A 27,100-nucleotide genomic window follows, 5' to 3' on the forward strand; every position below is an offset into this window, starting at 1 on the left:
AAATAGAGTTAGCTGTAAAAATGTACTTCCTCCGTTCCCTAATAAAAGTTATATTTAGTGTCTGCATGAGTTTTAAGAAATGTAAAGAATAGTGAATTGAAAAAGTTAAGTGAAATATGAGGTTCACTTTTTTATATTGGTTTTATGATAAAATGTGAGTGAAGTAAGTTAGTGGAATGTGAAACCTACTTACCATTTATGTTAAAAGTGAAATAATACTCTTATTGTGGGACGGGCCGAAATGACAAAATGTGACCTTATTGTGGGCGGAGGGAGTATCTGGTTACGGTGGTTTGCACATTTTTAGTACCTGGTAAAAGAATAGTACTCGACCTATCCACAAAAAATAGTCTCATTTGTGAGCGATATAGGTTTTAATGAGAAATTGAAAAAGTAAAATAAATGAGAGAAAAAATAGATAAAACATGAGAAGAAAGAGAAAAAGTAAGAAAGAGGGTAATAAAGGAAAAGAGAGAAGGAGAAAAAGTGGGTAAGTATTAGAGAATGTTTTCTTTTTTAAAATGAGACTATATTTTTGTGAACACCCCAAAATCATAACATAAGACTTTTTTTGGACGGAGGGAGTACTATATTATTAGAAGTCTATATATGTACAACGACTTAATCACATTGGATATACTTTTGCACTATTTTTATACTCCCTCCATCCCGGCCTAAGCGAGACGTTTCTATTTTGGCACATGAATTTAGGTAGTGTTGTTTAGTGAATTAAATTATTAATAGTAAAGTAAGAGAAAGTAAAATAAGAAAGAGAAAGAAAGAAAAAAGTAAGAGAGAGAGTAAAGTAAGAAAGAAAAATAGAGAATAAAGTAAGAGAGAAAAGAGGAAAAAGTAGGAGAGATGGGTGAGTTGATTGTTGCCAAAAAAGGAAACGTCTCACTTAAGTTGGGACGTACCAAAAAGGAAAACGTCTCACTTAAGTTGGGACGTACCAAAAAGGAGTACCTTTTTACCAGTTTTAGTTTTTAGTGATATTTTAGTCTTTTATGTTTAATATTTTTGTGTTATCTCTTCTCTATTATTTCCATTTTTCTTCTCTTTCTTATTATTGATTGAATTTCTTATTCATTTTTCTCATTCTCAATTTAATTTAATTTAATAATAAATATTCACATGATGCGTATTTCGTTACCTTAGTGAGAATGATAAGAACAACAAAGATGGAGGAAGGGAAAAAATGACAACAATATTCTTGATTGTGCTGAGACTCCGTTTCCATTTTTCGCTTTGGGCAGAATTGAAACTGGATACTAATTGAGTGGGTGGGGCCCACCAATTCTTGAATGAATTAGAACGTTCAGTAAGCTTGAATTGGAATTTTCTCAGCAACTTATTTAGCCAAAATTATGTGTATGGACTAAAAAAAACCTCCCATCCACTATGCGCCACCTCTTCTCCAACACTAATTTGGTTATATGTGGAGATGCGTGCAGTTGGGGAATTCATCACTCAACACATTGTTTCTTTCCTCTCTTCTATTGCTAATTTAGCAACAAATTTGGCCGTAAATGGAGTCCAGATTACCATGCCCAACGCAATTGCATTACTCTCTCTCACCTTGGTCAGATCTGAATCGGAATCAGAATCATGAGGATGTGGAGCGGCGGCCTCACCGATGCCTCCTCCCTCCGCCGCCCCGACGAAGTCTACAACCTCGCCGCCCAATCCAACGTCGCCGTCTCCTTCGAGATCCGTCTACACCGCCGTCGCCATCGGCTCCCTCCGCCTCCTCGAGGTTGTCCGCTCCAACATCGCCTCCTCCGGCAGCTCCCATATCCACTATTACCAAGCCAGCCCCCCTCTCAATCCGAGACTAGAAAATCATTAGCGTTGCGGGCTGAAAGCCGCGTCCTCCGGCGACTATAGTGAGGCGGAATGAATCTTTGTGGAGCAAGAGAGAGAGAGAGAGAGGAGTGAGCCAGTAATGGGGGAAATGAGAAAGAGGAGAAATGAAAATGGCTGGGGTAAAAATGTAATCTTGTTCCAATTCTGGGTTTGACTAGGACGCCTAGTTCCAAAAACCACCTCATCTTCAAGATTTCATTTTAGCCCATTTCCTATAGTAATAGTGCGGGCCCAACCCATATCTAGGGCTTTCAAGGATTTAATACAAGAAACCGAACCCTAGATATTACCTAGAATTAGGCCTAATTCTTGGTATATCCTAAAAACTGAACACACCCAAAGAGTTTGTTTATCTGAATCGGTGGTGGACCATAACTACGTATCCCGGCTTTAATAGATAATTATATCATTTTGGTGTTGAAATAATTAAAAAACAATATATTATGTCATGTAATGTGAACATGAATGGATGCTATTAAATTAAAAATTGTAAAGAATAATATGCATGGAAGCTACTTATTTTTAGGGTATGGTATGAATTTATTAAGGAGAAAATTTTCAACAGAAATTAAACACGTAGCCCACAGAATTAGCTTATTTAAGTTGAGTTTGGAGATTGATACGAACCAGAAAAGAAAGTAAAGGTTGGATGGAGTCGACGATGATTATGTTGTGGGGGGTGGCGTTTGTGTCTCTAGTTTATTTGGTGATGATGAAGAAGGGGATTGGGAAGAGAAGGCTCCCACCGGGGCCGTTAGGACTTCCGATAGTCGGGCAAAGCCTGGAGCTTCTGAAGGCGATGCGAGATGATAAAGCTGAGGTGTGGCTGCAAGAAAGGGCCCGAAAATACGGCCCGATTTCGAAGATGAACATATTCGGAAGAAAGACGGTGTTTCTAACAGGCCAAGCTTACAACAAATTCATGTTCAGCTGCGACGAGGAGACGATCTCCAACAAGCAGCCCAAGTCGATGCGACAAGTGTTTGGGCCGACGAATTTGTTCGAGATGTCCGGGGAAGATCACCGGCGGTTGAGAAGAGCATACCTTTCCTTCTTGAAGCCAGAAGCCCTGAAACAGTATGTGGGGACGATGGACCATGAGATCAGACTGCATCTCACACAGCATTGGCATGACGACCAAGTTATCTCGGTATGTCGTCTACATTACTATTACTAGAGTACTAATTGCGGAACTGAGTTTTTTTTATTGGGCCTGCAGGTGGAACCGCTGATGAAGACCCTCACATTCAATATGATTTGCACGCTTCTGTTTGGAATAGAGAGAGGGGAGAGAAGGGAAAAATTTGTGCATCTGTTCGAACAAGTGATGGAAGGACTGTTGCTGGTGCCGATCAATATCCCCTTCACCCGCTACAACAGAAGCATACGCGCCAGGAAGGAATCTGGAACCTTGATAAGGACACTGATGCGCGAGAAGAGGGAGAAACTCGCCAGAGGAGAACCTGCGCACGATCTCATCTCCAGCTTGCTCTCCATGTGCGATGAAGACGGCTCACCTCTCTTGACCGACCAGGAAATCGAGGACAACAGCGCTGTGGCGTTGATCGCCGGCTACGACACCACCTCCACGCTTCTCACATACATAGTCAAACTCATAGCTCAACACCCCAATGTTCATCAACTTCTCCTCAAAGGTACACTTATAATACGTATTTTTTTGGAAATGAACAAAATATTAATTGCGTGTTGTTGTTGCAGAGAACCAAGAGATTATGCGAGGAAAGAAGAACGCGAGTGATCCTCTGACATGGGATGATCTTGGTAAGATGAAGTACACATGGAGATTTGCGACAGAGGTGTTGAGGTTGTATCCACCAGGATTGTTCGGGTTCAGGCATGTCCTTCGAGATTTTGAGATTGATGGATACGTTATTCCTAAAGGATGGCAGTTGCTATGGGCAGCATGCACCACGCATTTGGATGGGTCCATATTCCCGGATCCGCTCAACTTCAACCCCTCGCGTTACGAAGATCAAGCAGCCATGCCACCGAATACCTTTGTAGCGTTTGGAGGAGGTGCCAGGAAGTGTCCTGGCTACGAATTTGCAAGAATGGAGACGTTAGCGATGATTCATTATTTGGTCACTCGCTTCACTTGGAAGCTTCATTTGGAAGATAATACAGTAAGCAGAGATCCCATGCCGGTTTTCAAACACGGCTTGCCCATACACATTCACATCAACAACCCCTCAGAAAAATTGTTGTAATTATAATCTAATTTCCACTTGTTTGGACACGTCCACGCACACTTTCTCGTTACAAGCTGAAATAATAAATATTAACGAGGGTCAAATAATGTATAATACTTGTACGTCATATCTGTAATACAATACCATATATGCATGCTTCTCAAACTCAACTGTCTCTCTCATATAATCTATTTGTATAAGATGAACTTGGATTGCACAATCGATCTTTATACCAATAAAATGTTTTAGTGACTCGGGCCTTTTAAGTTAAAACTTTGTGTTCACTCAACTGTGGCTGACAAACCCTTTTTATAATACCTCCGCACATAAAACATAGACTAATTTTACCATTTTGTACCGTTCACCAAACTATACCAATTCTAAATTTGGAAAATAGTAAACAAATACTAACCATACACATCATTCTCATTGTGGATCTCATAATCCACTAACACTACTTTAATCTCTCTCTCCCCCTCTCTCTCTCTCTCCCCCTCTCTCTTACTTTACCAATTGCGCATTAAAAATCATATTATTCACAACTTTGTCTATTTTTTGTGGATGGAAGCAGTATATATTTTCGGCACGTGACCACTGAGTATACCAAGTGCTCAACCCTGCATATTTCTTTTCCAAATATACAGGTTGAACATTGACGGAAGTTGGTGGCGTTAAGAAGAGACGACGAGTACTATGTTAGATAATGTTTATGTATCAGGTCTCCATACATGATGACATATCTCTTGAACCCTTCCATTGTAATATGTACTAAAATTACATACCTTTATGTTTGCTGTTACTCTGATCTGTCCAAGTTGAATCCAATCATCTATGTTCGTGTTCGAATTATGTCCTATTTCCTTAATGTACCTATGTCCGTTGTTCAATCCAAGTTGAATCCAATCATCTATGTTCGTGTTCGAATTATGTCCTACTTTCCTTAATGTACTTATGTCCCTTGTTCCTCAAATTCATGTATAGTCACGAAAAATTGAGCTTACTTTTAATAGTAAGAGTGGTGGTGACACTTAAGTTATAACATCTTCACCAATATTTTACAAAAGAAGATTTGCTACTCATGTTCATAACAAAATCTATAGAAATATTTAAGAAAATATTCAAAGACATTATTTAGAAAATGAAGCAAACTAAGTTAAGGACTCCTGGAATCATAATGGTCGGATAGGAAACTTCATTTTCAATCTTGCGATGAATAATTCTTTCTTGCTCAACAAAAATAACAAGAAATATATTTATAATTGCGTAGCTACATCTAATAACAATCATATTAAAACAACGTGTCTGAAAAGTAGGAGAAAAATTAAAATTTTAAACATAAAATGTCGATGTAGTTTGAATTGTAAACTATATATCGGTTTGGCATATAGAAAAACCCAGTGCCTCGACTTATTTTTTTTAATAGAACTCCGCTAGGTTAGGTGGAAAATAATTGATCATGTCTTTTTAATAATAATTTCTAACTGGTCAGGCCAACTAGCTCAGCTTTCTTGGTGGCGCCGCAAATTTTAATCTCTCAATCTTTATGTTTTTCTTATTAAATGGTCCTCCTATGATAAATTTGCAAACTGTAATCACTCAATTTTTTTAATCAAATGGTCCTCCTATCAGTCCTATGATTAATTAAAATGGTTAGACAAAAGTCGATTCATCTCTTCATAGTCTATAGTAAAGAAAAATTCTATATCACACAAAATAGAGTATTATTTTTGCAAAAAATAAGAAATATTGATTGTGACTTATGCTCCTAACTTTTACCGTATTTTAGAAAATAGTTTCAATTTTAGTGTCTTTTAAAAAATATCCTAAACTTTTAACCTATTCAAGAAAATGTTACAAATTTGAAGAAAAACAAAAGTTAGAGACACAAAATAAATCCTACTTACTTTTTAATAGATGTTTAATGAATTTGCTGAAAATAAGAACATTTAATGGAATTCTAGCATACACTTAGAGTTCGTTCGATTCACATGACTAAGGCAGTAAGGCCTATAAATTAAATAACTTTCTCCTATATTTGGACGGTAAAACTAGACCTAATACTTGATTCAAGAATGCATATATTGTTATGGGATATTCAATAAGTATCAGGCTATCAACCTTCCCTCTAACAAAAATTATCTTTCGCCATATCAATATCTGCCATATAACAAAAAAAATTTATATTTTTATATATAAATTTTAAACCAACATATATTAAATATTAGTAATATTAATTTCTATTTTTTCATACCAAAAAAATTAAATTCATGAAAAAATATAACAAGATCTAAAAAATATTATTATAATATTTATTTTATATAAATACTACTATTAAAATAACACATATTATACTCTCAATTAAGTTATATTTAAAAAGTTAAACACCAACTTAGAGTTAAGGACTTAAAAGTTAAAACACTATTCATAGTTAACATATGGTGATTTTCTGAATATTCTTCTTGAAATGAGCTCTATATAACTAGATGATTCGATTATAAATAGATGGTGTAGATTACCAGATTGCTGCTACAGTAAGTTAAATTTCACAGAATATTTATCAAAATAAATGTAATTGTATGAGTAATCTAACATCATTCTAATTGCATATGCTTCGATCAAGAAATTTGATACTCCCTCCGTCCGTGATTAAATGTCCCATATTTGACCGGCACGAGTCTTAAGAAATTATTTGACTTTAAGTAAAAAAGTGGATAGAAAAGTTAGTAGAATGTGAGACCTATTTTTATATATTGGTTTTATAATAAAACCTGATCTACTTTGGTTTTATTAGCGGACGGACAAAAAGGGAAAATGGGACATTTAATGGCAGACAAATGGGGTATATTTTTAAAACTCTATAAAATATCAGCATATCTATCCTACTATATCATAATATCAATGTTGTATATGTGTAACTTATTGGTGGTTTTGTTTCATAATTGGAGGATGTGCAATAAGGCACATAACCCAGGACATATCCTGGTGGGGTCAAAAATTAATTAATTATTACGGTGTTAGGGAATCAATAGACTGATTAAGTAATTAATTGTGGTGACTATTATAAATTAGCCCTAATTTAACAGTTTAAATAGTTTAATAATTTTATACTACAGGAAGTACTACAGGAAGTATAAATTGTTTACCTAATTCTAATATAATATCAAAATTCAATTTTATGATACATGACTCAATAAATCAATTTTATTATTAAAATAGAATTTTTAATTAATAAACTGGTTCATCTTGTTTATAGGGCTTATGATTTTACCTAAACAACTTAAAACGTTTATAAATTAAACAAGAAATGAGATTATTGTTTGAGGCGAGCTATGATTTACAAGCTATATATGTAATTTGACACAACATTCGAGCATGAAAATAGATTTTATAACGACGATGATATTCGCGGCGCGTACGTATTTGATTTATTTGAGTGAGAATGATAAGAGCAACGGAGATGGAGGAAGCGACGAAATGACAAGAATATTTTTTATTGTACTGCCCCGAAATATTGAGAATTTACCGTTCAAAAATTTTCGAGCCGGAACCGTGCCGGAATACCGTGAAACCAAGCCGGAACCTCAAAAAACCGGCGGTTTGGAACCGTGAAAAACAGTAAAAAACCGTCGGAAAACCGCCGGTTCGGAACTGAAACCGAAACCGGCGGTTTTGGAACCGGAACCGCGCGGTTACGGTTCCGGTTCGGCAATTTCCGAAAACAGAACCGGCGGTTCCGAACTGTAAACGCCGGTTCCGGAACCATGGGCACCTGTACCCAAGAGTTCATTTTTCTTGATCTGTCACAGACCTAACTACCTTAACATTAATGGACAATTATATCATTTAAATGCCAGTTTCTTGATCTGTCACTAACCTAACTGCCTTAGCATTAATGGACAGTTATATCATTTAGATATGGAATCTTCTTATATTAATGGTGAATTTAGGGTACGGCAGCCGGCAGCCCCTATATATCAGTTTTTTAAACGAGATAAAAGTTTTCAAGTTTCAACAGAAGTTAAACCTTGGGTTAAAAGTATATTTAAGTTGAGTTTCCACATTTATATGAATCAAAAAGATAGAAAGAAAGTATAGTGTGGATGGAGTCGACGACGATATTGTTGTGGGTGCTGTCGTTTGTGCCTCTGGTTATATTGATGATAAAGAAGAAGAGAATTGGGGAGAGAAGGGTCCCACCGGGGTCGTTTGGAATTCCGTTAATCGGGCAAACCCTGGAGCTTTCGAAGGCGATGCGATCTGATACAGCTGAGGAGTGGCTGCAACAAAGGGCCCGAAAATACGGCCCGATTTCGAAGATGAGTATATTCGGAAAGCCGACGGTGTTTCTAACGGGCCAAGCTTACAATAAGTTCGTATTCAGCAGCGACGGGAAGACGCTCTCCAGCAAGCAGCCGGCGTCGGTGAGCCGGCTGATGGGCGAGAAGAATTTGTTTCAGACTATCGGCGAAGATCACCGCCGATTGAGAGGAGCAATCCTCTCCTTCTTGAAGCCAGAAGCCCTCAAACAGTATGTGGGGATGATGGACAATGAGATCAGGTTGCACCTCGCCCAACATTGGCATCCCGATCATGTTATCTCGGTATGTATGTATGTATGTATGCATGCGAGTGTTTGTGTTTAGTTTATTGATTGGATTGGGCATGCAGGTGGAACCGCTGATGAAGACACTGACATTCAATATGATTTGCACGCTTATGTTTGGAATAGAGAGAGGGGAGAGAAGGGAAACCTTTGTGCGTCTCTTCAAAGAAGTGATAGAGGGTACGTTTGTTGCACCCATAAATCTCCCCTTTACGCGCTTCAACAGAAGCATACGGGCGAGGTCGGAAGTTGGAGCCATAATAAGGGAAGTGATACGCGAGAAGAGAGCCAAACTTGAGAAAGGAGAAAAGGGGCACGATCTCATCACCAGCTTACTCTCCATGTGCGATGAAGACGGCTTACCGCTCTTGTCTGACCAGGAAATCGAGGACAACTGCACAGTGACGATGGTCGCCGGATACGACACCACCTCCGGCCTTCTCACATACTTAGTCAAACTCATAGCTGAACACCCCAATGTTTATCAACTTCTCCTCAAAGGTACACTTTTTTAATATTTGTTTTGAAATGAACCAAAAAATGACGAATTGCATGTTGTTGCAGAGCAAGAAGAGATTGCAGGAGGGAAGAAGGAAGCAAGTGATCCTCTAACTTGGGAAGATATTGGTAAGATGAAGTACACGTGGAGAACTGGGACGGAGGCGTTGAGGATGTATCCACCAATATTATTCGTGTTTAAGACAGCGCTTCAAGATATTGAAGTAGGAGGATATGTTATTCCTAAAGGATGGCAGGTGCTTTGGACAACATGCATAACGCATTTGGATGGATCCATATACCCGGATCCGCACAAGTTCAACCCCTCACGTTTCGAAGATCAAGCAGCAATGCCACCACATACCTTCATACCGTTTGGAGGAGGTGCGAGGCTTTGCCCAGGAAACGAATTTGCAAGAATAGAGACGTTGGCGATGATTCATTACTTGGTCACTCGCTTTACTTGGAAGCTCTGTTTGGAAGAGAATACCGTCAGCAGAGAACCCATGCCAGTTTTCAAACAAGGCCTACCCATACGCCTTAACAGCAGAGAACCTTATAAAGCATGATGCAATAATAATAATAATAATCTAATTCCATTTGTTTCTTACTTTTATTTACTAGCATAATCACACTTTTATTTATAATAATTGTGTTCACTTTCTCATTTTGTGAATGGACATAATTGGAACGCAGTGCCATTTACGAAAGGGATGGCCCACCGAACTGAAGTGTGTCTATGCGTTCAGTTTGCCAGATTCAAACCCGAGCCACAATTTGATAATTGAATAATTCCAATAATGATTGATTTTTATGACAAAAATGTCCCTCCAATATTTTCAAAAAAATCCACTTCATACCCCTTGCCTTTTATCTGTGCAATTTGGGGGAATTGAAAAAAGAAAAGGGTAAATTTGTCATCTGGTGCAGATTTCCACACAGATACAAATACCACCATATTTTGAAGAATTGAATCATGCATATTAATATTATTGAATGAACAGTGCGGACCTTCTATAGTTTTGAGAGCTCGCAAGTAATATAAAATGGGAAACAACTTGAAATGTCAAGAATTAGTGCCATTTCTTACTATTTGTTGGAAGGTGAACACACTAGGTGAAGCAATAAATATTACTTGTACGTGACTCAACAGCGTATATGGTTCTCAAAATCATCTTTGTATGTGACTCAGTAGCATATATGATTCTCAAAATTAACTATTTTCCTCACATGGGCGGATCTATCTTAACCAAATGAGGGGCGATTGCTCCACCTCATATTTTCCTAACACATATACATATTACCTATTATAAAATTTAATTCTTTTAATCTTTCACTAAATTCCTCCCCTGAAGGTTCTTGAAATTGCTTTATATGTAAATTTGCCCTTCACTACAAATTCCTGCCTCCGCCCTCATATAATCATATTTGTAAGTCACTCAATTGAATATATGGTATTAGTGTTGGAAGGCCTCGAGAGGGGCGCGAATTCGGACCAAGTTATATTGAAGATAACTGAACCGATTGGATCAGTTAGCAAATGTCGTTGCCACTTGATCGATGCAAACTCGCTCTCACTCGTTTCCTACCAACGTAATTTGTAAACTCCCAATTTTGCACTACTTTAACAGTAAAGCGGCAAGTTCGGGGTCGATCCCAGAGAGAAGTTGGTGTATCAAGTGTGTGAATAGTGAACAGGGGTTGGCTGCTGCCACGCTTTAACTTGAGAGTTTTTAACTACTGATTTTACTCTAGGCAGGATTAAACTTGCTAACTTGATCAAGGTAACTTTAACTACTGGGTTTAGTGCATCGTAACAAAACTGAAACTAAAGCAGTAAATGCAAGGATGAAAACGAAAACAACTTTGATTAAACTAGAACAGTACAGCGTGAAATTTAAACTAATCTAGCACTTCGGAAAATAAGAAAGCAAATAAACCGAGAAGATCCTCGGCGGGAAACTTAAGAATACGCCGACAGATAACAAGTAGCTAAACTAAGACGGAAAGTAAAGGATCCCCCCTCCTTGTGGTGGCACATCCTCCATTTATAGGCGCAGCAGGACCTCCAGCTGGATAACGACCTTGGCAGGGAATATTCGCTCACATTGAAAGTGAGCGACTCATTGATTGCTACGTGCTTTCCTTCTAGAATGACGACGCTTTTTCTGTAACAGATTTATGACTCAGCTCGTCCTTGCGTCTCATATGTAGGCACGTGTCCCCTTTTAGAATGTCGTCCTTGATAACAGAACGGTGCACCACATCCAGCTCATTTCCTCACGTGTTCTTCTTCTAGAATCCAGCGGTCCCCTCCTAACTGCTTGATCTCCCCCTTTGATCAACTCCCCGGATATCCGACCTTTTTCGCCTTTTGTACTCACTTGATCAGTTTGACCTCGTTGCCTTGGTCAAGCGGCATTCCTGCACATTTAACACTTGTTTTGCGCGATAAACCGATCAAGTAGCGTACATTTTACCCATAACCGATGCATGAAATGAGCCTTATCAAGTGTCCACTGTAAATGCTAATTATACTAATTAAGTTAAAGTTGATGAAATTAATGGACAATTATATCATTTTCAAATAATATTACTCTCCCCTTCCTAAAAATTTGTCACTTATTTCCATTTTCGTTCGTCCCTAAAAATTTGTCACCTTTCACTTTTACCATTTTTGGTAGTAGACCTCGCATTCCACTAACTCATTCTCATTCACATTTTATTATAAAACTAATATACTACATCCGTCCCACAATAAGAGTCCACTTTTGTCATTGTAGTCCGTCTCACAATAAGAGTCCACTTTTACTTTTTCAATAAATGGTAAATATGTCTCACACTTCACTAACTCATTCCACTCGCATCATTACGAAACTAATAAATAAGTGAGACCCTTACTCCACTAACTTTTTCAACTCACTTTTCTTTACATTTTTTAAAACATGTGTTGAGTCAAATGTGGACTCCTATTGTGGGACGGAAGTAGTATAAAGGTAGGACTCACATTCCACTCATTTTTTCAACCAACTTTCTATTATATTTCTTAAAACCCATGCCGGTTCAAATGGTGACAAGTTATATAGGACGGAAGGAGTATTTAATATTTATAAAAACATTAATGGACGCTATTAAATTAATACTCCCTCCGTCCCGCACTACTCGCACTTATTTCCTTTTTGGGCGTCCCAAGTTACTCGCACTCTTTCCATTTCTAGTAAAAAATTTCACCTACAGCCGTCATTTTTGACTTTCCTATACACTCATTCCGTAATCTCCGAGCCGAAAAGGAAATGAGCGAGTAGCTCGAGACGGAGGGAGTATATCTAAAGAACAATAACGAGTCTTCATGCCAATACTATATACTAGTATTAATTGTTTTAATCATTCCTCTAGAAGTTACATATAGCAAGCTTGGTCAACCCATCCGAGTTTTAGATTTAGCATAATCAAATTGAGTTTCCACATTCATATCAATCAAAAAGGCAGAAAGAAAGTAGAGTGTCAATGGAGTCGACGATAATTAATGTTGTGGGTGCTGGCGTTTGTGCTTCTGGTTATATTGATGATGAAGCAGAGAAGGGTGTTAGTGAAATGATTCGAGTTAAGGAATCAGCTGCTGACCATGGTGTGCATATCTGCATTCTCTCTTTAGTCATGACGCTGGAAAAAATCATATGCCAACTATGTGAGAAGCCGGGGCACAGATTTGGGCAAGGAGCTAGGTATTTAGGTGATGGTTTTGGCATGAATATCTCTCATATTGGTGAAACATTCTATCTAAATTCTATCTCATCTTCCTCTAATAGAAAACTTCTTGATACGAGTATATCTTCGGAAATATCTCTCATATCATTATTATTATATTATCATATCTTTTCCATATAATTGTTATCTTATTCACCAAGTTAGGTTATTCATAGGAGTATTATAAATAGGACCTATTGTAATTCTCATAATTCAATCAATGAAATCATAATTATTGTCTTTTATCTTTATTTAGTTTTTCCGTTTATAATTTCCGATTGTCGACAGAGCACGGTTTCTCTGCGACTTTCTTTATCTTTTTCACTTGATAAGGGTCTTTCCCTTATCAATTGGTGCTTTCATTTGGTTCTCATCCTCCGAATTACCTCCATCATGTCATCCACTTATGCTGCCTATTACCATCACCAATTCGACTACCGTCAGCCGCAATTCGCCCACCACCCATCGCAACCCATATATCAGCCACCACACCATCCGATTGGATCATTAGATCTGCAACAATCCTATCCACAGGATAGGCACTTCCACCCACAATATCATCCCTACCAGGCCCAACAGCCCGTGCGCACGCAGCAGAGTTCTTCGACCTATGATCAGTCACCGCCTCACAACCCGTACCTTGCCTATGGTGAAGCGACATACCAGGGTTCTGACCCCAATAATCCTGACCTCATGGCTCGATCGTTCTCCCCTGCCCAACTAGCTGCCGTAAACGATTACAACGAGAAGTTACGTGTGTATAGATTGGACCAAGCCGCCCTGCTCGCCCGTGTGACCGCTTGGTTTGAGGAGAACACTGATGATGAGAATATAACTGAGGAGAACATTGATAACACTTTCACGATGGTATTGAGTGCGGATGTTCCTAAAGACATTCACGATGTTCCCCACAACATCACCGATGTTGCCATCAACACTGCTGTCGGGGTAGATGTGAGCGATGAAATTGAACAGAATGAAGGATCTCAAGACGAGGCATGTGAGATGTCGCTTGCAGAGTCAAGGCCGTGGCCGCTGAACCCCGCTCTACAGACAACTCCACCCTTCCTCAACCAGCAGCCTGTTGTTGCCTCCGATGGGCATCCACCGAGCCTCTACTCAGCACCTAGCAACCCTAAATTCAGTTATGATTCCCTAGAACTAATTGCTGATGTTACTGGTGCATCAAAAAAACCTTGCCCAATAACTACAATTCATCACCTACTTGACCGAGATCACGTTGGAGCGGAAGGGGTATTTTTAGATGATGAAGAGAAGGTTGGAATTTTGACAGTAGCGCTAGAGTGCATGCCAACTGGACCAGATTACTGGGCGACAACCTACATTTCTGATGTCAATGCACTTATGATTTATTGTCCACGACGACTGAGATGCTCAACTGTTTGGTGTGCATTTGATCCAGGATGGAATAGCCCGCCAAAGCGTATGTTCGCGATGCTTTTCATTGTGTTGTGGGTCCCACCTTGTGGACAAGGTGGATTTTAACCGTGGGGGAGTTGATACGAGTATATCTTTGGAAATATCTCTCATATCTTTATTATTATATTTTCCATATAATTGTTATCTTATTCACCAAGTTAGGTTATTCATAGGAGTATTATAAATAGGACCTATTGTTATTCTCATAATTCAATCAATGAAATCATAATTATTGTCTTTTATCTTTATTTAGTTTTTTCGTTTATAATTTCCGATTGTCGACAGAGCACGGTTTCTCTGCGACTTTCTTTATCTTTTTCACTTGATAAGGGTCTTTCCCTTATCACTTTTCCTCATAAATCTTCTTCATGTCCCAAACATTACCAAGAATCTGCTCAGTAGTGTCTCACAGTTTACTAGTGATAACAAGGTCTTCTTTAAATTTCACCCTTCCTTTTGTTTTATTAAGGAAGTCATGCTCCAGGGCATCCTTGATAATGACCTTTGTGTTTGATGAATCATCTTTTACTCGTGACATTGTGTTTGATGAATCATCTTTTACTTTCAGATCTGCCTCATGCTCACATACAGCTCCTCTGCCTACACCTCTTAGATTTCCTGGTATACATACTCCTCTGAAAGTCCCATATCATCTAATCCTATCCCTCAAACAAATCACACATCTGACTCCTCTATCTCTCAAGTTGGAGCAGAGGCATCAATCTCACCTCAATCCCCTGATTTTTATCACACCTCCTATTCCTTTCCGAATAATGCCTCCTCCACTCTCCTCGCTGATCCCACACATCCTACCCATCCCATGATCACAAGAGCTAAATCAGGAATTTTTATACCCAGATTCTTCACCTTCATATTGCCCTCTTCTACTTTACCAAAATCTCGTCCTTCTTGAATTCCTAGCATTTCTGAAAAATCACACATGAACACAGGACACTGACCACCACTCTTTCGCCTGGAAAGAACCCTATAGCTTGCACTTGGATATTCATACTTAAGAAACACATCGACGGCACAAGGCGAGGGCCCAAGTACTCGGTTTTGATTTTAGAGTGAACTGCACCAAAGGGCCCTGACTTTTCGCCTTGCAACATCAGAGGCCCCTAACTTTTAAAAATACCACCACAGGGATCTGACAAAACATATAATCACAAATCGTGTTTTTTCGGACCATTAGACCCTCAGGGCCTGTAAGGGCAAAATCGGGCTTTTGCATGGCCGTCAGTGCTGTGTCAGCTGCAGCACTGTTGATGGGACATCGAATTGCAATTGGTGTGACAGGTTGCATTGCTTGTTGTCCCCTATTATTTTCACACGCATTAATTGCAATCGGACCTGCATTGAAATTTCACAAATTTTTGCCATTCCAAAACATTTCGCCAGGCTTCTCTATATTTTTTCCCTCCAATTCCACCTTCACTTCATCAATTTGCCATTTCGCCAAAATAATTAGCCTCTGCCTATCGCCTCTGCCTTTCACGCCATTTTAATCCTTTTCATCAATGGCTCCAAAACGGAGACGAAGTGCTGCTGGAGCGTCCTCCGCTCGTAGTTCTTCTAGGCGAAAAAAGAAGCCGGCGACGCCATCGTCTTCGTCACAATTACCTCCGGCATCACCTAGACACGGTAGAAGGGGTCGGGGACCGGAGATAATCGACGTAGACCCAGAAACGTGGAGCATTCGCGATCCTCTGCTTGATTTCTTCTATCCGGAAGAAGAATATAGTAAGTTCAAATTTAAAATTGGTTTCAAGGTTTTTGATTGTGATTTAGGGCTCCGAAAATTGGTTGATTTGTGAAACTGTTTTGATGTCCTCGTTTGGGAAATTGTTTGGACTGTGATTTAGAACTTTATATGTGAAAAAAGTTGGTTTAAATTTGGACGTTTGCTAACTCTGTACAAACCATAACAGGGGACCATCCCGGGATGTTTTCCGTCGATTTTCATCGCGGAGGGTCAATCTTCGAAATCAATGGAAAGAAGAAGTATGTTGGGGGGCAATTGACATTCTTTGACTATTGCTGGATTCGTCAGTTCGATTTCGTAGATCTGGCAGGCATGGTAGTGCGGTTGGGTTACAATAGGAACCTCATATGTGAGTTCTATTATGTTCATCCAACGTACAGTGCTGGTTGTAGTGGCGTGGAATAGGAGGCCCATTGCTGCCCATAATTGACGATGCACATCTGGGTCCTTTTCTCAAAGTCGCGGCTACTAGCACAAAGCTAGTTCACATATATGTTGTCGAGATAACACAGGCGGCCGCCTTGTTGAAGAAGCGGAGGAGTTGCTAAAATTTGTGAATGCTAGTAAAAAACCCAATGTGGTCATGGAAGAACTTGACGAACCGAACCCAATTGTGCCGAAGAGTAAACCGAAAAGGAAGAAACAACACCAGGATGAGCAGAGGAAACCATCGGCACCATTACTGTTGCTTGAGTGGTACCCTAGGGATCTTGAGTTTGAAGAGTATTTGACCACGAGTTTAGAAGACAAACATCCCGAATGGAAGAGGCAAGAGGAGGCTGCCCGTAAGAATTTGATGGATGCATTTGCATCATGTAGTGCAAAGCAAGCAGAAGCTGTTGTGTTTGATGTTGAAGAGAATGAACCAGTGGTTGGTGTTGTTGGACAATGAGATGTCCATGAATGCGAATGTGGAGTTGAGGTTGAGGTTGAAGACGTTAATGAACAAGTTAGCCATGGTGAACACGGTGTACAACATGAGGTTGAGGTTGAGGTTGAGGTTGAAGACGTTAATGAACAGGTTAGCCATGGTGAACACGGTGTACAACATGAGGTTGAGGTTGAGGTTGAGGTTGAAGACGTTAATGAACAGGTTAGCCATGGTGAACACGGTATACAACCTGAGGCTGAGGTTGAAGACACTTGTGAACAGGTTAGCCATGCAGAGGTTAGTACACGACGGTGGTACATGTTTGTGATTTGTTGTTTATGTTTGGTATTCATATGTGATTTCATAATTTGTTCAGATTGGGCATTATGAAACCGATGCAATTGTAGACCCTGTTAATAGCGTGGCTGAGGTTAGTGCATACCTAACCTATTGTAATTGAGTTGTGATTTATGATTGTATGCATGGTGTTAATTTGTGAATTTATGTTAAAGCAGATGGGACAATCTTCTCATAGTGAAGATGTTCAACATGTTGACGATAATGTGTACAAACTGACCCTGGATTTTTCAGCCGAAGCTCAACGTCAAGTGCAGTTGGAAGCACCCATTATCGAGGAGATTCCGGATGAATTGATAATGTCCGGACTTGAACCTCCATCCATGGAACACGGTGGACAGGAAGTGCATGATGGTCCCGAAGTGCATGTTGTGCCTGAAGTGCATGGTGGACCGGAAGTACATGATGGTCTTGGAGTAGAACCTCAGGAGCCACCGTTTGAGTACATTCCGGATGGCTGCCATCTACATAATGAGGGACCGCCGACTGATAATGAAGATGATGAGTTGGACCATTTTATCTCGTTGGCAAACATGTGCCGAGATGAGCAGCTTTTCACCTCATATTACGAATCCATTTTCCAACAACAAGAAGCAAGACAGAACCCAGAGAATGTACAGCAGCCGGGTGATGGCGAAGTCTATCCTGAAGGCGAAACCCAGCCGGGTGGGCATGGGTCAGGGGGGTCAGGGGAAAAACGACGGAGGAAGTTTTCGCCTTATGTGGACAAGAGGACCATGACAAACAACCCACTTTTCGAGGAAGAACTTGTGGACGAGCTACAAGATGTTGATGACCTTCAGGATTTGGAGGGTTTGGAGGCATTGAACAAGAATGGCATAAAGTTTACCCCGTTCAAGTTCGTCAGAAATGAGCTTTCCGTGTGGAAGCCTGGTGATGTTTTTAAGCGCAGAGATTTCTTTTATGACGTGTTTAGGCAGTACGCAATAATGTCAAGAAGGCGGGTGCACGTGAAAAGAAACGACGGCGACAAAATTCGTGCGATTTGTAAAGGGCAAGGATGTGATTGGTATGTGTACTTGAGGAAGCACGAAATACACAATGGTCATGATTATGTAGTGTTGAATATGCAACGCGTTCACGCGCATACATGCTCTCAAGTATTGGATTCGAAGTGGCTGACGGCCAAGTGGCGAGGGGAGCGTTATATGGAGAAGATCAAAGCTAACCCTCATATTCCGCTTGCAGCTATACGGCAATGCGTCGATGAAGATTTTGGCCTGAAGATAGGTAGGATGAAGGCATATCGGGCCAGAGAGCACGCAGTGGATGGCATTTTCGGCTCTGCGGCGTCCCAATACAGACACTTGTTCTACTATAAAGCCGAATTGGAGCGGACGCACCCTGAATCCAGCATTCATATACATTATGAGAATATGAGGGAATCTGGTGCTGTTTGACCGAGATTCATGAGGTTTTACTGCTGTCTAGGGCCACTGAAAAAATGATGGAATGAGTTATGTCACCCGATTATCTTCTTCGACGCTTGTTTCTTGCGAGGGATGTACAAAGGCCAGCTAATGACAGCAATGGGGATTGATCCCAACAATGGCTGGTGGCCGATTGCTTGGGCGGTGACTGAGGCCGAGAGTTATGTCCAGTGGAAGTGGTTCGTGGAGTACTTGGCCGATGACCTAAACTTGCATGCAAATGGGCCACGTTATGTGTTCATGTCTGACCAACAAAAGGTAGGCCATCCGTTATTCCAATATTTTATCATGTACGTGATATGTGATTTACTTTTATTTGTAATTTGTTTAATAAATTATGTACTGAACTGTGATTTTGTGGTAATGTATTGTTGTGTTGCATCAGAGCCTTGCAAAGTTGCTTGCTGAGGAATTCCCACAAAGCGAGCATCGCTTTTGTGTTCAGCACATATACAACAATTTTAAGCAGAGATTTGTTGGTGAAGATTTCAAAGACCGGTTGTGGGAGATTGCCTCGAGTACCACCCTCGAACAGTATGTGGCTTTGATGGATGCTTTGCAAACCGAATATCCCAGTGCACACCAGTGGCTTTCTGGAGTAGCTCCCAAAGAAAAGTGGGTCAAGGCCTTTTTCTCTCCACACACCTGTTGTGATGTGATCCTGAACAACATCTGTGAGACATTCAATTCGAAGATTGCATTGGCTCGCGAGAAAGTAAATATCAGCATGTTGGAGGACATTCGAACAAGTCAAATGGAAAGAATTCAGATCAGAGGCCAATGGATCAAAAACTACGATCACGCAGTCCCGCCTGTTATCAAGGAGCTTGTTGATAAGTGGTTCGCGAGGGCTTCATCGTGGAGGGCTACATGGAACGGACAGTCTTCGTACCAAGTGTCTGGGCCGTCTGGCCAATATGTTGTCAACATGTGCGATTTTACTTGTTCTTGCAGATTGTGACAGCTAACCGGAATCCCGTGCACGCATGCTATCGCAACTATCAACAAGAATGGCGACGACGTGACGTGATTCGTTTCCCGATACTATTTGAAGTCAACAATGATCATGCTGTACGAGAATGTCCTCTACCCCATCAATGGGGTAGCCAGTTGGCCGAAGAGTACTGCGGATGGTTCAGTGGAAATGGCACCCCCGAGGTCAAAGCGACAGCGTGGTAGGCCGAAGAAACTGAGACGTGAGGAGCCCCAAATTCGTCTTCATGCAGATGGAGGTGAGTCATTGCATCGCACCTTCGTGATGAAATGTCGTCGGTGCGGTCTAGAAGGTCATAATAGGAGGACATGCAGCAATGATCCTCGGACAGATGCCCGTTCTCAGGTTGGGGAGACTTCGTGTGAACATGGTGACAGTACTTTACCAGAATCGTCAAACAATCCCCAACGCCAAGAGGTACTATGCAGTAAGCATATGCAACTATATTATGTAATTGTACATAGTGCTTAAGCATGTATACTTACTACACTATTAATTGTTGCAGCCTAATGTTTCGAATCTGAGACCAAGCAGTCGGACAAGGACTCATCCTCAGAGATGCGGCCGCCGCGGTGATCAAGATTGATGGCCTTTACTTATTAACGTTGGTTTGTTTCGGATGGGTTGAACAATTTGTGTCAGTGATGATATGAATAGTATGATTTGTATGGTACAGATTATTTTGTAACAGACTAGTATTTTGGTGGAAGTAAAGTTCTGTGGAAAAATTTTGGTGGTGGTATTTTTGTGGATAGCGTACGTCGCTTTGTGATTTCAATCATAATTGAGTAACTTCATTTGTGATTTAAGTGATAGTTTGGTAGTATTCATTTGTGTACATGGTTTGTGATTTCAATCATATTTGAGTAACTTCATTTGTGATTTCAGTTTGGTAGTATTCATTTGTGTACATGGTTTGTGATTTCAATCATATTTGAGTAACTTCATTTGTGATTTCAGTTTGGTAGTATTCATTTGTGTACATGGTTTGTGATTTCAGTCATAGTTGTGTAACCTCATTCGTGCTTTCAGACATAAATGAATAGCAACAAAGTAAAGCGTAGTCGATCAGGATTTCAGTTTGTGATTTCAGAAATGAACCACGGAGTGAACACGACATAGCATTGTTATAACAGTAGAAAAATTACAATACATAAGAACAAGATTGTGATTTTTAAGCGTCGGAGAGTTGTTGCCATCTGACCAATTTTCACCGCCAATGCGTCACACTCTTCAGTTTTCATACACAGTTGTAGCTTCAAGTCTTCAAACTCCACGGTTTTCAAGCGCAATTTCTCGTGCAGCACACCTTCGAGTAGAGATTTGCTTCGAAGTTCAGCTTCGAATTGGTCTCGCTCAAGTTTCATTCTCTGAAAATAACTGTCTTGACTTGGGGATAGACTCGCATCAAACCATCGAAAAAACTTGCAGTCATCGTCCTGCATAATAATTTCTCATTAATCTTTATGCCAACAAAATTAATGGACAACACGATCAAAATACATGGTTTTAACCTTCCATATAGGGCAGCGATAGTAACGTCTACCCGGGTTAGCAGCCGCCCTAGATGTAACGAGCTCGGCCTCAAGATCGTGATTACACTTCACAATTTCTGGACGAGGCCAATTCCAATTGAAGCTTGAGCCGAACGATTAAGAAGAAGAAGAAGAAGACATTGCGTAACGACCTGAATTCAGTTCGACAATACAAAAATCAAATCGACCAAGAATTGTAAAAATAATTTTCAAATGCCCGACAGTAACCATACAACCAAAAAAAATCAACCAACAATTGCAAAATAAAATTCCAACGGAAATCACCTAAAACCCTCTTTGATACCCTAAATTCAGCAAAATCCAGATGAAATCCACTAAATTCGAGATCCCGAACTGCTGGCGAAGATGTGAAATCCCCTAAATTGCCCGATGCCGAAGAAGGTAAAATCGCGTATACTGTTTTGAGAGGGAAAGCAGAATTTGAGTAGAACTTGAAAGGGGTAGATGAAACGAAAATGGAGGGAAGAAATATTGAAACAGAATTGAAAAATATAAATGGAATTATGATTACACAGGTGCTTGACAAGACCGCACCTGCAAATGCAGTCATAGGGGTGCAGCCTAATGCAATCAAAAGGTCTAAACTGCCCTTCACCTCATTTGGGCATTTTCGTCCGAAAAATGGCAAAATATACACGATTTGTGATTATATGTTTTGTCAGATCCCTGTGGTGGTATTTTTAAAAGTTAGGGGCCTCTGATGTTACAAGGCGAAAAGTCAGGGTCTTTTAGTGCAGTTCACTCTTGATTTTAATAAAACTTCTAGCCCGGTCGTCAAAACGTGCTACTACTATTAATTATTCACTTACATTAAAGTGATAGTAGTATTTCTTCATTTTTACTAAAAATCAATAGTTAAAAAAATCAATATTGTGTGGACAATGCTATTAAATTAAAAAAAAATTAAAGAGATTTTAAGGGTATGGCAACCCCTATACATCAATTTGCCCAATGCTACTAAATTAAAAATTTAGAGATATTTCCCTATACATCAATATTTTAACGCGATGACGTTTTCCAACAGAAGTTACATAGGAGTTAATTAAGAGTTAATTAAGTAGTACTCCCTCCGTCCCGAATAATTTGTCTCATTTTCCATTTCGATCCGTCCCATGTAATTTGTTCCATTTCACTTTTACCATTTTTGGTAGTGGACCTCATATTCTACTAACTCATTCCTATTCACATTTTACTATAAAACTAATACTATATAAAAGTAGTACTCACATCTCACTAACTTTTTTAACTCACTTTTTATTACATTTCTTAAAATCCGTGTCCGGTCAAAATAAGACGAATTATCCGGAATGGAGGGAGTAGCTTATGTAAGTTGAGTTTCCCTATTCAGATCAATCAAAAAGATAGAAGAAACAAAGTAACAGATCAATCAAAAAGATAGAAGAAACAAAGTAAAGTTTCGATGATTTTGCTGTGGGTCCTAGCGTTTGTGTCTCTGGTTTTGTTGGTGGCGAAGAAGAAGAGGATTGGGCAGAGAAGGGTCCCACCGGGGACGTTGGGAGTTCCGATAATCGGGCAAAGTCTGGAGCTTCTGAAGGCGATGCGAGCTGATAAAAGCGAGGAGTGGTTCCAAGAAAGGGCCCGAAAATATGGCCCGGTTTCGAAGATGAACATATTCGGAAAGCGGACGGTATTTGTAACGGGCCAAGCATATAACAAATTCATATTCAGCAGCGACGAGCAGACGCTCTCCAACAAGCAGCCACCGTCGGTGCGGCGGCTGCTCGGCGAGAGGAATTTGTTCGAGATGAGCAGCCAAGATCACCGGCGGTTGAGGGGAGCAATCCTCTCCTTCTTGAAGCCAGAAGCCCTCAAGCAGTATGTCGGAACGATGGACCATGAGATCAGATTGCACCTCACCCACCATTGGCATCACGATCACGTTATCTCGGTATGTCTTTCTCTATTTTTAAATTATCACAATTTAATTACTTAATTTATTGTTCTTTTTTTTCAGTTGTTGTAATTAATTGTGCCGGCTAAAAGTAATACCTACTGTATAAGTTATTCAATCTAGTTGCCCGTTGGTCATGTCAGCAGCCACTTGGTCGTTTTACGGGCCCATCTCTTATTACTTTATGTATTTCAAAATAGATATTCAAGATTTGAAGATCAAGTTTATGTATATAAAATTAAGGTTGAAAATTTGAATAGAAAATTCAAAATGCAAACTAAAGATGCCACAATGGACTGCAAAGTAAAGATGGTATGTTAACCTGCCTTCAGATTCAATAGTCTAATTTTTGTGGCCATATACATATTTTCATTTTTTTTTAATTATACACAATAGTTTGACATTTTGCGTCTGATATGGAGTATAAATATTGATTATAATCATTAAAGATTCATTAGTTTTTTATTTAGAATAAATATTGATTAATAAGATTGATATGTTCGAAAGAAAAATATACTCCTACTTTTGTTCATATACATATTAATGTATACTATTATACTACTTCTTCCGTTTCCGTCACACTTTAAGTAACACATTTTTCTTTTTAGAATTTTCTATTCTAAATGAGACATTTTTAAATATTGAAATAACATTATCTCTACTATTTCCCGCTCTCTTACTTTATTCATTCCATTTTACTCACAAAAGAACACTACATAAAATCTCGTGTCAAATTAGAAATACTCCACTTGAAGTGGGACGGAAGGAGTATAAAATTTTATAAAACTAAAAAATATTCTAAACATTTACTCTCTCAAATTGCAATTTTTGTCCATCATTGTATAGTTGTCCAATTTATTTTTTACTACTTTTTATAATAAATCCTATATTTCCACTAATTTTATTTTTTAACATTTTATTATAAAACTAATACATACATTCACCTTTTACTAACTATTTTCATTCACATCCCTTTTCATATTTTAGAAGCTGAGCCAAAGTCAATTCGAACCGATTAATATGGAATGCTGGGTAAATTAAAAGTAATGGACACTGACATTGCATCTCAATCTCCGGCAGTGGTGAATTGTGGTATTGAGTAAATTTGTGGGTTTGGGCAGGTGATGCCGTTGATGAAGACACTGACGTTCAATATGATTTGCACGCTTCTGTTTGGAATAGAGAGAGGAGAGAGAAGACAAACCTTGGTGCGTCTCTTCCAACAAGTGATGGACGGAATGCTGGCTGTGCCGTTAAATCTCCCCTTCACCCGCTTCAACAAAAGCATACGGGCGAGGGCGGAAGCAGGGGCCATCGTAAGGGCATTGATACGCGAGAAGAGACAGAAACTGGAGAGAGGAGAAGCTGAGCACGATCTTATCACCAGTTTATTGAGCATGTGCGATGACACCGGCTCACCACTTTTATCCGACCAGGAAATCGAGGACAATTGCTCGGTAGCGATGATCGCCGGCCACGACACAACCTCCACGCTTCTTACATACCTGATCAAACTCATAGCTGAACACCCAAACGTTTACCAAGTTCTCCTCAATGGTACACTAGTCGTATGTTTATTGATTTCTTGAAATTAACAAAACATTAGGAGTCCATTTACTAGGATAGATAACGTAACTCCTTTTTTATCTTGGAGTTATCTGACCTGACCTGACCTGACCTAAGATGTGTGTTCTTATTTATGTTTTGTTGCAGAGCACGAAGAGATTGTGCGAGGGAAAAAGGGAGCGAGTGATACTCTGACGTGGGAGGATCTTGGTAAGATGAAGTACACATGGAGAGTTGCGACGGAGGCGTTGAGGATGTATCCGCCGGTAATATTCGGGTTTAGGCAAGTCCTTAAAGATATTGAGATGGGAGGATACATTATTCCCAAAGGATGGCAAGTGTTTTGGGCTGGATGCATGACGCAGATGGATGGATCAATATACCCGGATCCGAACAAGTTCGACCCGTTGCGTTTCGAAGATCAAGCAGCGATGCCACCGCATACTTTCGTGGCATTTGGAGGAGGTTCGAGGATGTGCCCAGGCTACGAATTTGCAAGAATGGAGACGTTAGCAATGATTCATTATTTGGTCACTCGCTTCACTTGGAAGCTCTGTTTGGAAGAGAATACAGTAAGCAGAGATCCCATGCCAGTTTTCAAACAAGGCTTGCCCATACACATTCACATCAACAACCCTTCATTACACGATGCAATCAAATTCTAATTTCCACTTGTTTGGAGGAGCTCTGGTCTACACAGTCCGGCCAAATATTAAGTATTCCTCTATGATATTATCACCGTTATTCTGTACCATATATTCAACTATTTCTCGTTAGAGGGTGGAATAGTAGTAATAAATAATACTTGTACGTGACTCAACATTACTCCCTCCATCATAACATAGATATCACAATTTCTTGATGCCATTAGATTTTAGGAGATATTTTATGTGTGTATTAATTGGAGAGGAGAAAATTAATTTTTATATTAGACATAAAAGAAACATTTCTAAAAAAGAAAATGTAACATTTTTTCTAAATAAACTATAAATAGTGTGACATCTATTTTGGGACATGATTCTCGAAATCAATTGCATCCCGCATTTATGTAAATATCACTCAATAGAATATATGTCCACTCAAGAGGGATTAGGAGACTAAACACTAAAGTACATATTGAGTTGAGTGAAACAGAGGAAATCTAAAAAATTTCCGCAAAATGTACTTTAATTTGCTGAATTTCTGAAAGAAAGAATAGTGTAATCAAAACTCCCTAAAACACCCAACATATTGAGCAAGAACTTATGGTTTGTGGATTAAGCAAGAACTCAGATATCAAACGTTCCCTTAGTTTTGTATTTGCATGAAAATTTTAGTAAGCTTGATTGATCATACTAATTTTATTTGTTTGTTAATAATATGTTAGTAAGCTTTAATGCTTGAAATTAGGGATGTCAATGTAGCCCGCAACCCGTGGGCTGACCCGAATAGCCCGCCAAATTTATAGGGTTAGGGCTGGAAATTTCTAGCCCGATAAAATTAAAACCCGATTAGCCCGCACCCGATTAACCCGCGACTCGTTAGGGCTAGACCCGAAAACCCGATGGGCTGGCCCGAAAACCCGATAAAATTTCTATTATTCATTTTTTTACTCATAATTCGACATTTTATTGATTAATTTTATAATATAGATAACTAAAAAAATAACTTTAAATTTTATATTAAATATATAAATTATATTGAATTTTTATTAATATAATAATTGATAAATAAATTAAAAACTTCAAATTCACTTAAAAAATATTTAAATTTCTACAACATGCATTAAAATTTCTCGAAATATCTCAAATATTAGTATTTGATCATGTTTATGATTGAGTTTGACCATATATCTCAAATGTATCATAATTAAATATTTTACATTTTATGAATATAACTAATTTTCATCGTTATTTATTGGATTGATTGCATGTTAATCTTATCGGTAGCAACCCGATTAACCCGCTGGGCTAGCCCGAAACCCGAGCTTTTAGGGTTAGGGTTGAACTTTTACAACCCGAAAAAATTCACAACCCGATTAGCCCGCACCCGATTGACCCGCAACCCGAGTAGGGCCGGCCCGAAACCCGATGGACCGACCCGATTGACATCCCTACTTGAAATGTCCTACTAATCTTATTTGTTTGTTAATTGAATAAGAGCAATTTTAAATAAGGGCAAGTCCAAGCAAGGGTAAGACTGTAATTATCGAAGTGGGCTATCGATTCCATTATTTCATATTGATAGCCGCGTATTTATTCGCACAAATAAAATGAGGGAGCACG

The 27,100-nt window shown here is 39.3% G+C and overlaps 3 protein-coding genes across 3 annotated transcripts; all 3 read left to right on the forward strand.

Annotated features, from left to right (window-relative positions):
* The first annotated feature begins 2,504 nt into the window (after positions 1 to 2,504).
* On the forward strand, positions 2,505 to 4,246 carry LOC121805605 (cytochrome P450 716B1-like). The gene is made up of 3 exons (XM_042205525.1): positions 2,505 to 3,016; positions 3,086 to 3,521; positions 3,586 to 4,246. Exons 1-3 carry the CDS (start codon positions 2,516 to 2,518, stop codon positions 4,092 to 4,094), a joined length of 1,446 nt encoding a protein of 481 aa, XP_042061459.1. The 5' UTR covers positions 2,505 to 2,515; the 3' UTR covers positions 4,095 to 4,246.
* A 3,829-nt stretch (positions 4,247 to 8,075) lies between these two features.
* On the forward strand, positions 8,076 to 9,882 carry LOC121802284 (cytochrome P450 716B1-like). The gene is made up of 3 exons (XM_042201917.1): positions 8,076 to 8,677; positions 8,745 to 9,180; positions 9,244 to 9,882. Exons 1-3 carry the CDS (start codon positions 8,177 to 8,179, stop codon positions 9,744 to 9,746), a joined length of 1,440 nt encoding a protein of 479 aa, XP_042057851.1. The 5' UTR covers positions 8,076 to 8,176; the 3' UTR covers positions 9,747 to 9,882.
* Positions 9,883 to 22,684: 12,802 nt separating this feature from the next.
* Positions 22,685 to 25,698, forward strand: LOC121802377 (cytochrome P450 716B1-like). Its single transcript, XM_042202042.1, has 3 exons — positions 22,685 to 23,267; positions 24,392 to 24,827; positions 24,984 to 25,698. Exons 1-3 carry the CDS (start codon positions 22,779 to 22,781, stop codon positions 25,499 to 25,501), a joined length of 1,443 nt encoding a protein of 480 aa, XP_042057976.1. The 5' UTR covers positions 22,685 to 22,778; the 3' UTR covers positions 25,502 to 25,698.
* The last annotated feature ends 1,402 nt before the right edge of the window (positions 25,699 to 27,100 follow it).

This window comes from Salvia splendens, chromosome 5 (genome assembly GCF_004379255.2).
Source record: "Salvia splendens isolate huo1 chromosome 5, SspV2, whole genome shotgun sequence".
NCBI classification, from domain to species: domain Eukaryota; kingdom Viridiplantae; phylum Streptophyta; class Magnoliopsida; order Lamiales; family Lamiaceae; genus Salvia; species Salvia splendens.

Excerpts from the sequence above, each read along its gene's own strand:
- LOC121805605 (XM_042205525.1), top strand. The coding sequence starts at position 2,516 with ATGGAGTCGACGATGATTATGTTGTGGGGGGTGGCGTTTGTGTCTCTA. Across the intron at positions 3,017-3,085 it reads ATGACGACCAAGTTATCTCG|GTGGAACCGCTGATGAAGAC; the intron begins GTATGTCGTCTA and ends TTGGGCCTGCAG. Across the intron at positions 3,522-3,585 it reads TCATCAACTTCTCCTCAAAG|AGAACCAAGAGATTATGCGA; the intron begins GTACACTTATAA and ends TTGTTGTTGCAG.
- LOC121802284 (XM_042201917.1), top strand. The coding sequence starts at position 8,177 with ATGGAGTCGACGACGATATTGTTGTGGGTGCTGTCGTTTGTGCCTCTG. Across the intron at positions 8,678-8,744 it reads ATCCCGATCATGTTATCTCG|GTGGAACCGCTGATGAAGAC; the intron begins GTATGTATGTAT and ends TTGGGCATGCAG. Across the intron at positions 9,181-9,243 it reads TTATCAACTTCTCCTCAAAG|AGCAAGAAGAGATTGCAGGA; the intron begins GTACACTTTTTT and ends ATGTTGTTGCAG.
- LOC121802377 (XM_042202042.1), top strand. The coding sequence starts at position 22,779 with ATGATTTTGCTGTGGGTCCTAGCGTTTGTGTCTCTGGTTTTGTTGGTG. Across the intron at positions 23,268-24,391 it reads ATCACGATCACGTTATCTCG|GTGATGCCGTTGATGAAGAC; the intron begins GTATGTCTTTCT and ends GGGTTTGGGCAG. Across the intron at positions 24,828-24,983 it reads TTACCAAGTTCTCCTCAATG|AGCACGAAGAGATTGTGCGA; the intron begins GTACACTAGTCG and ends GTTTTGTTGCAG.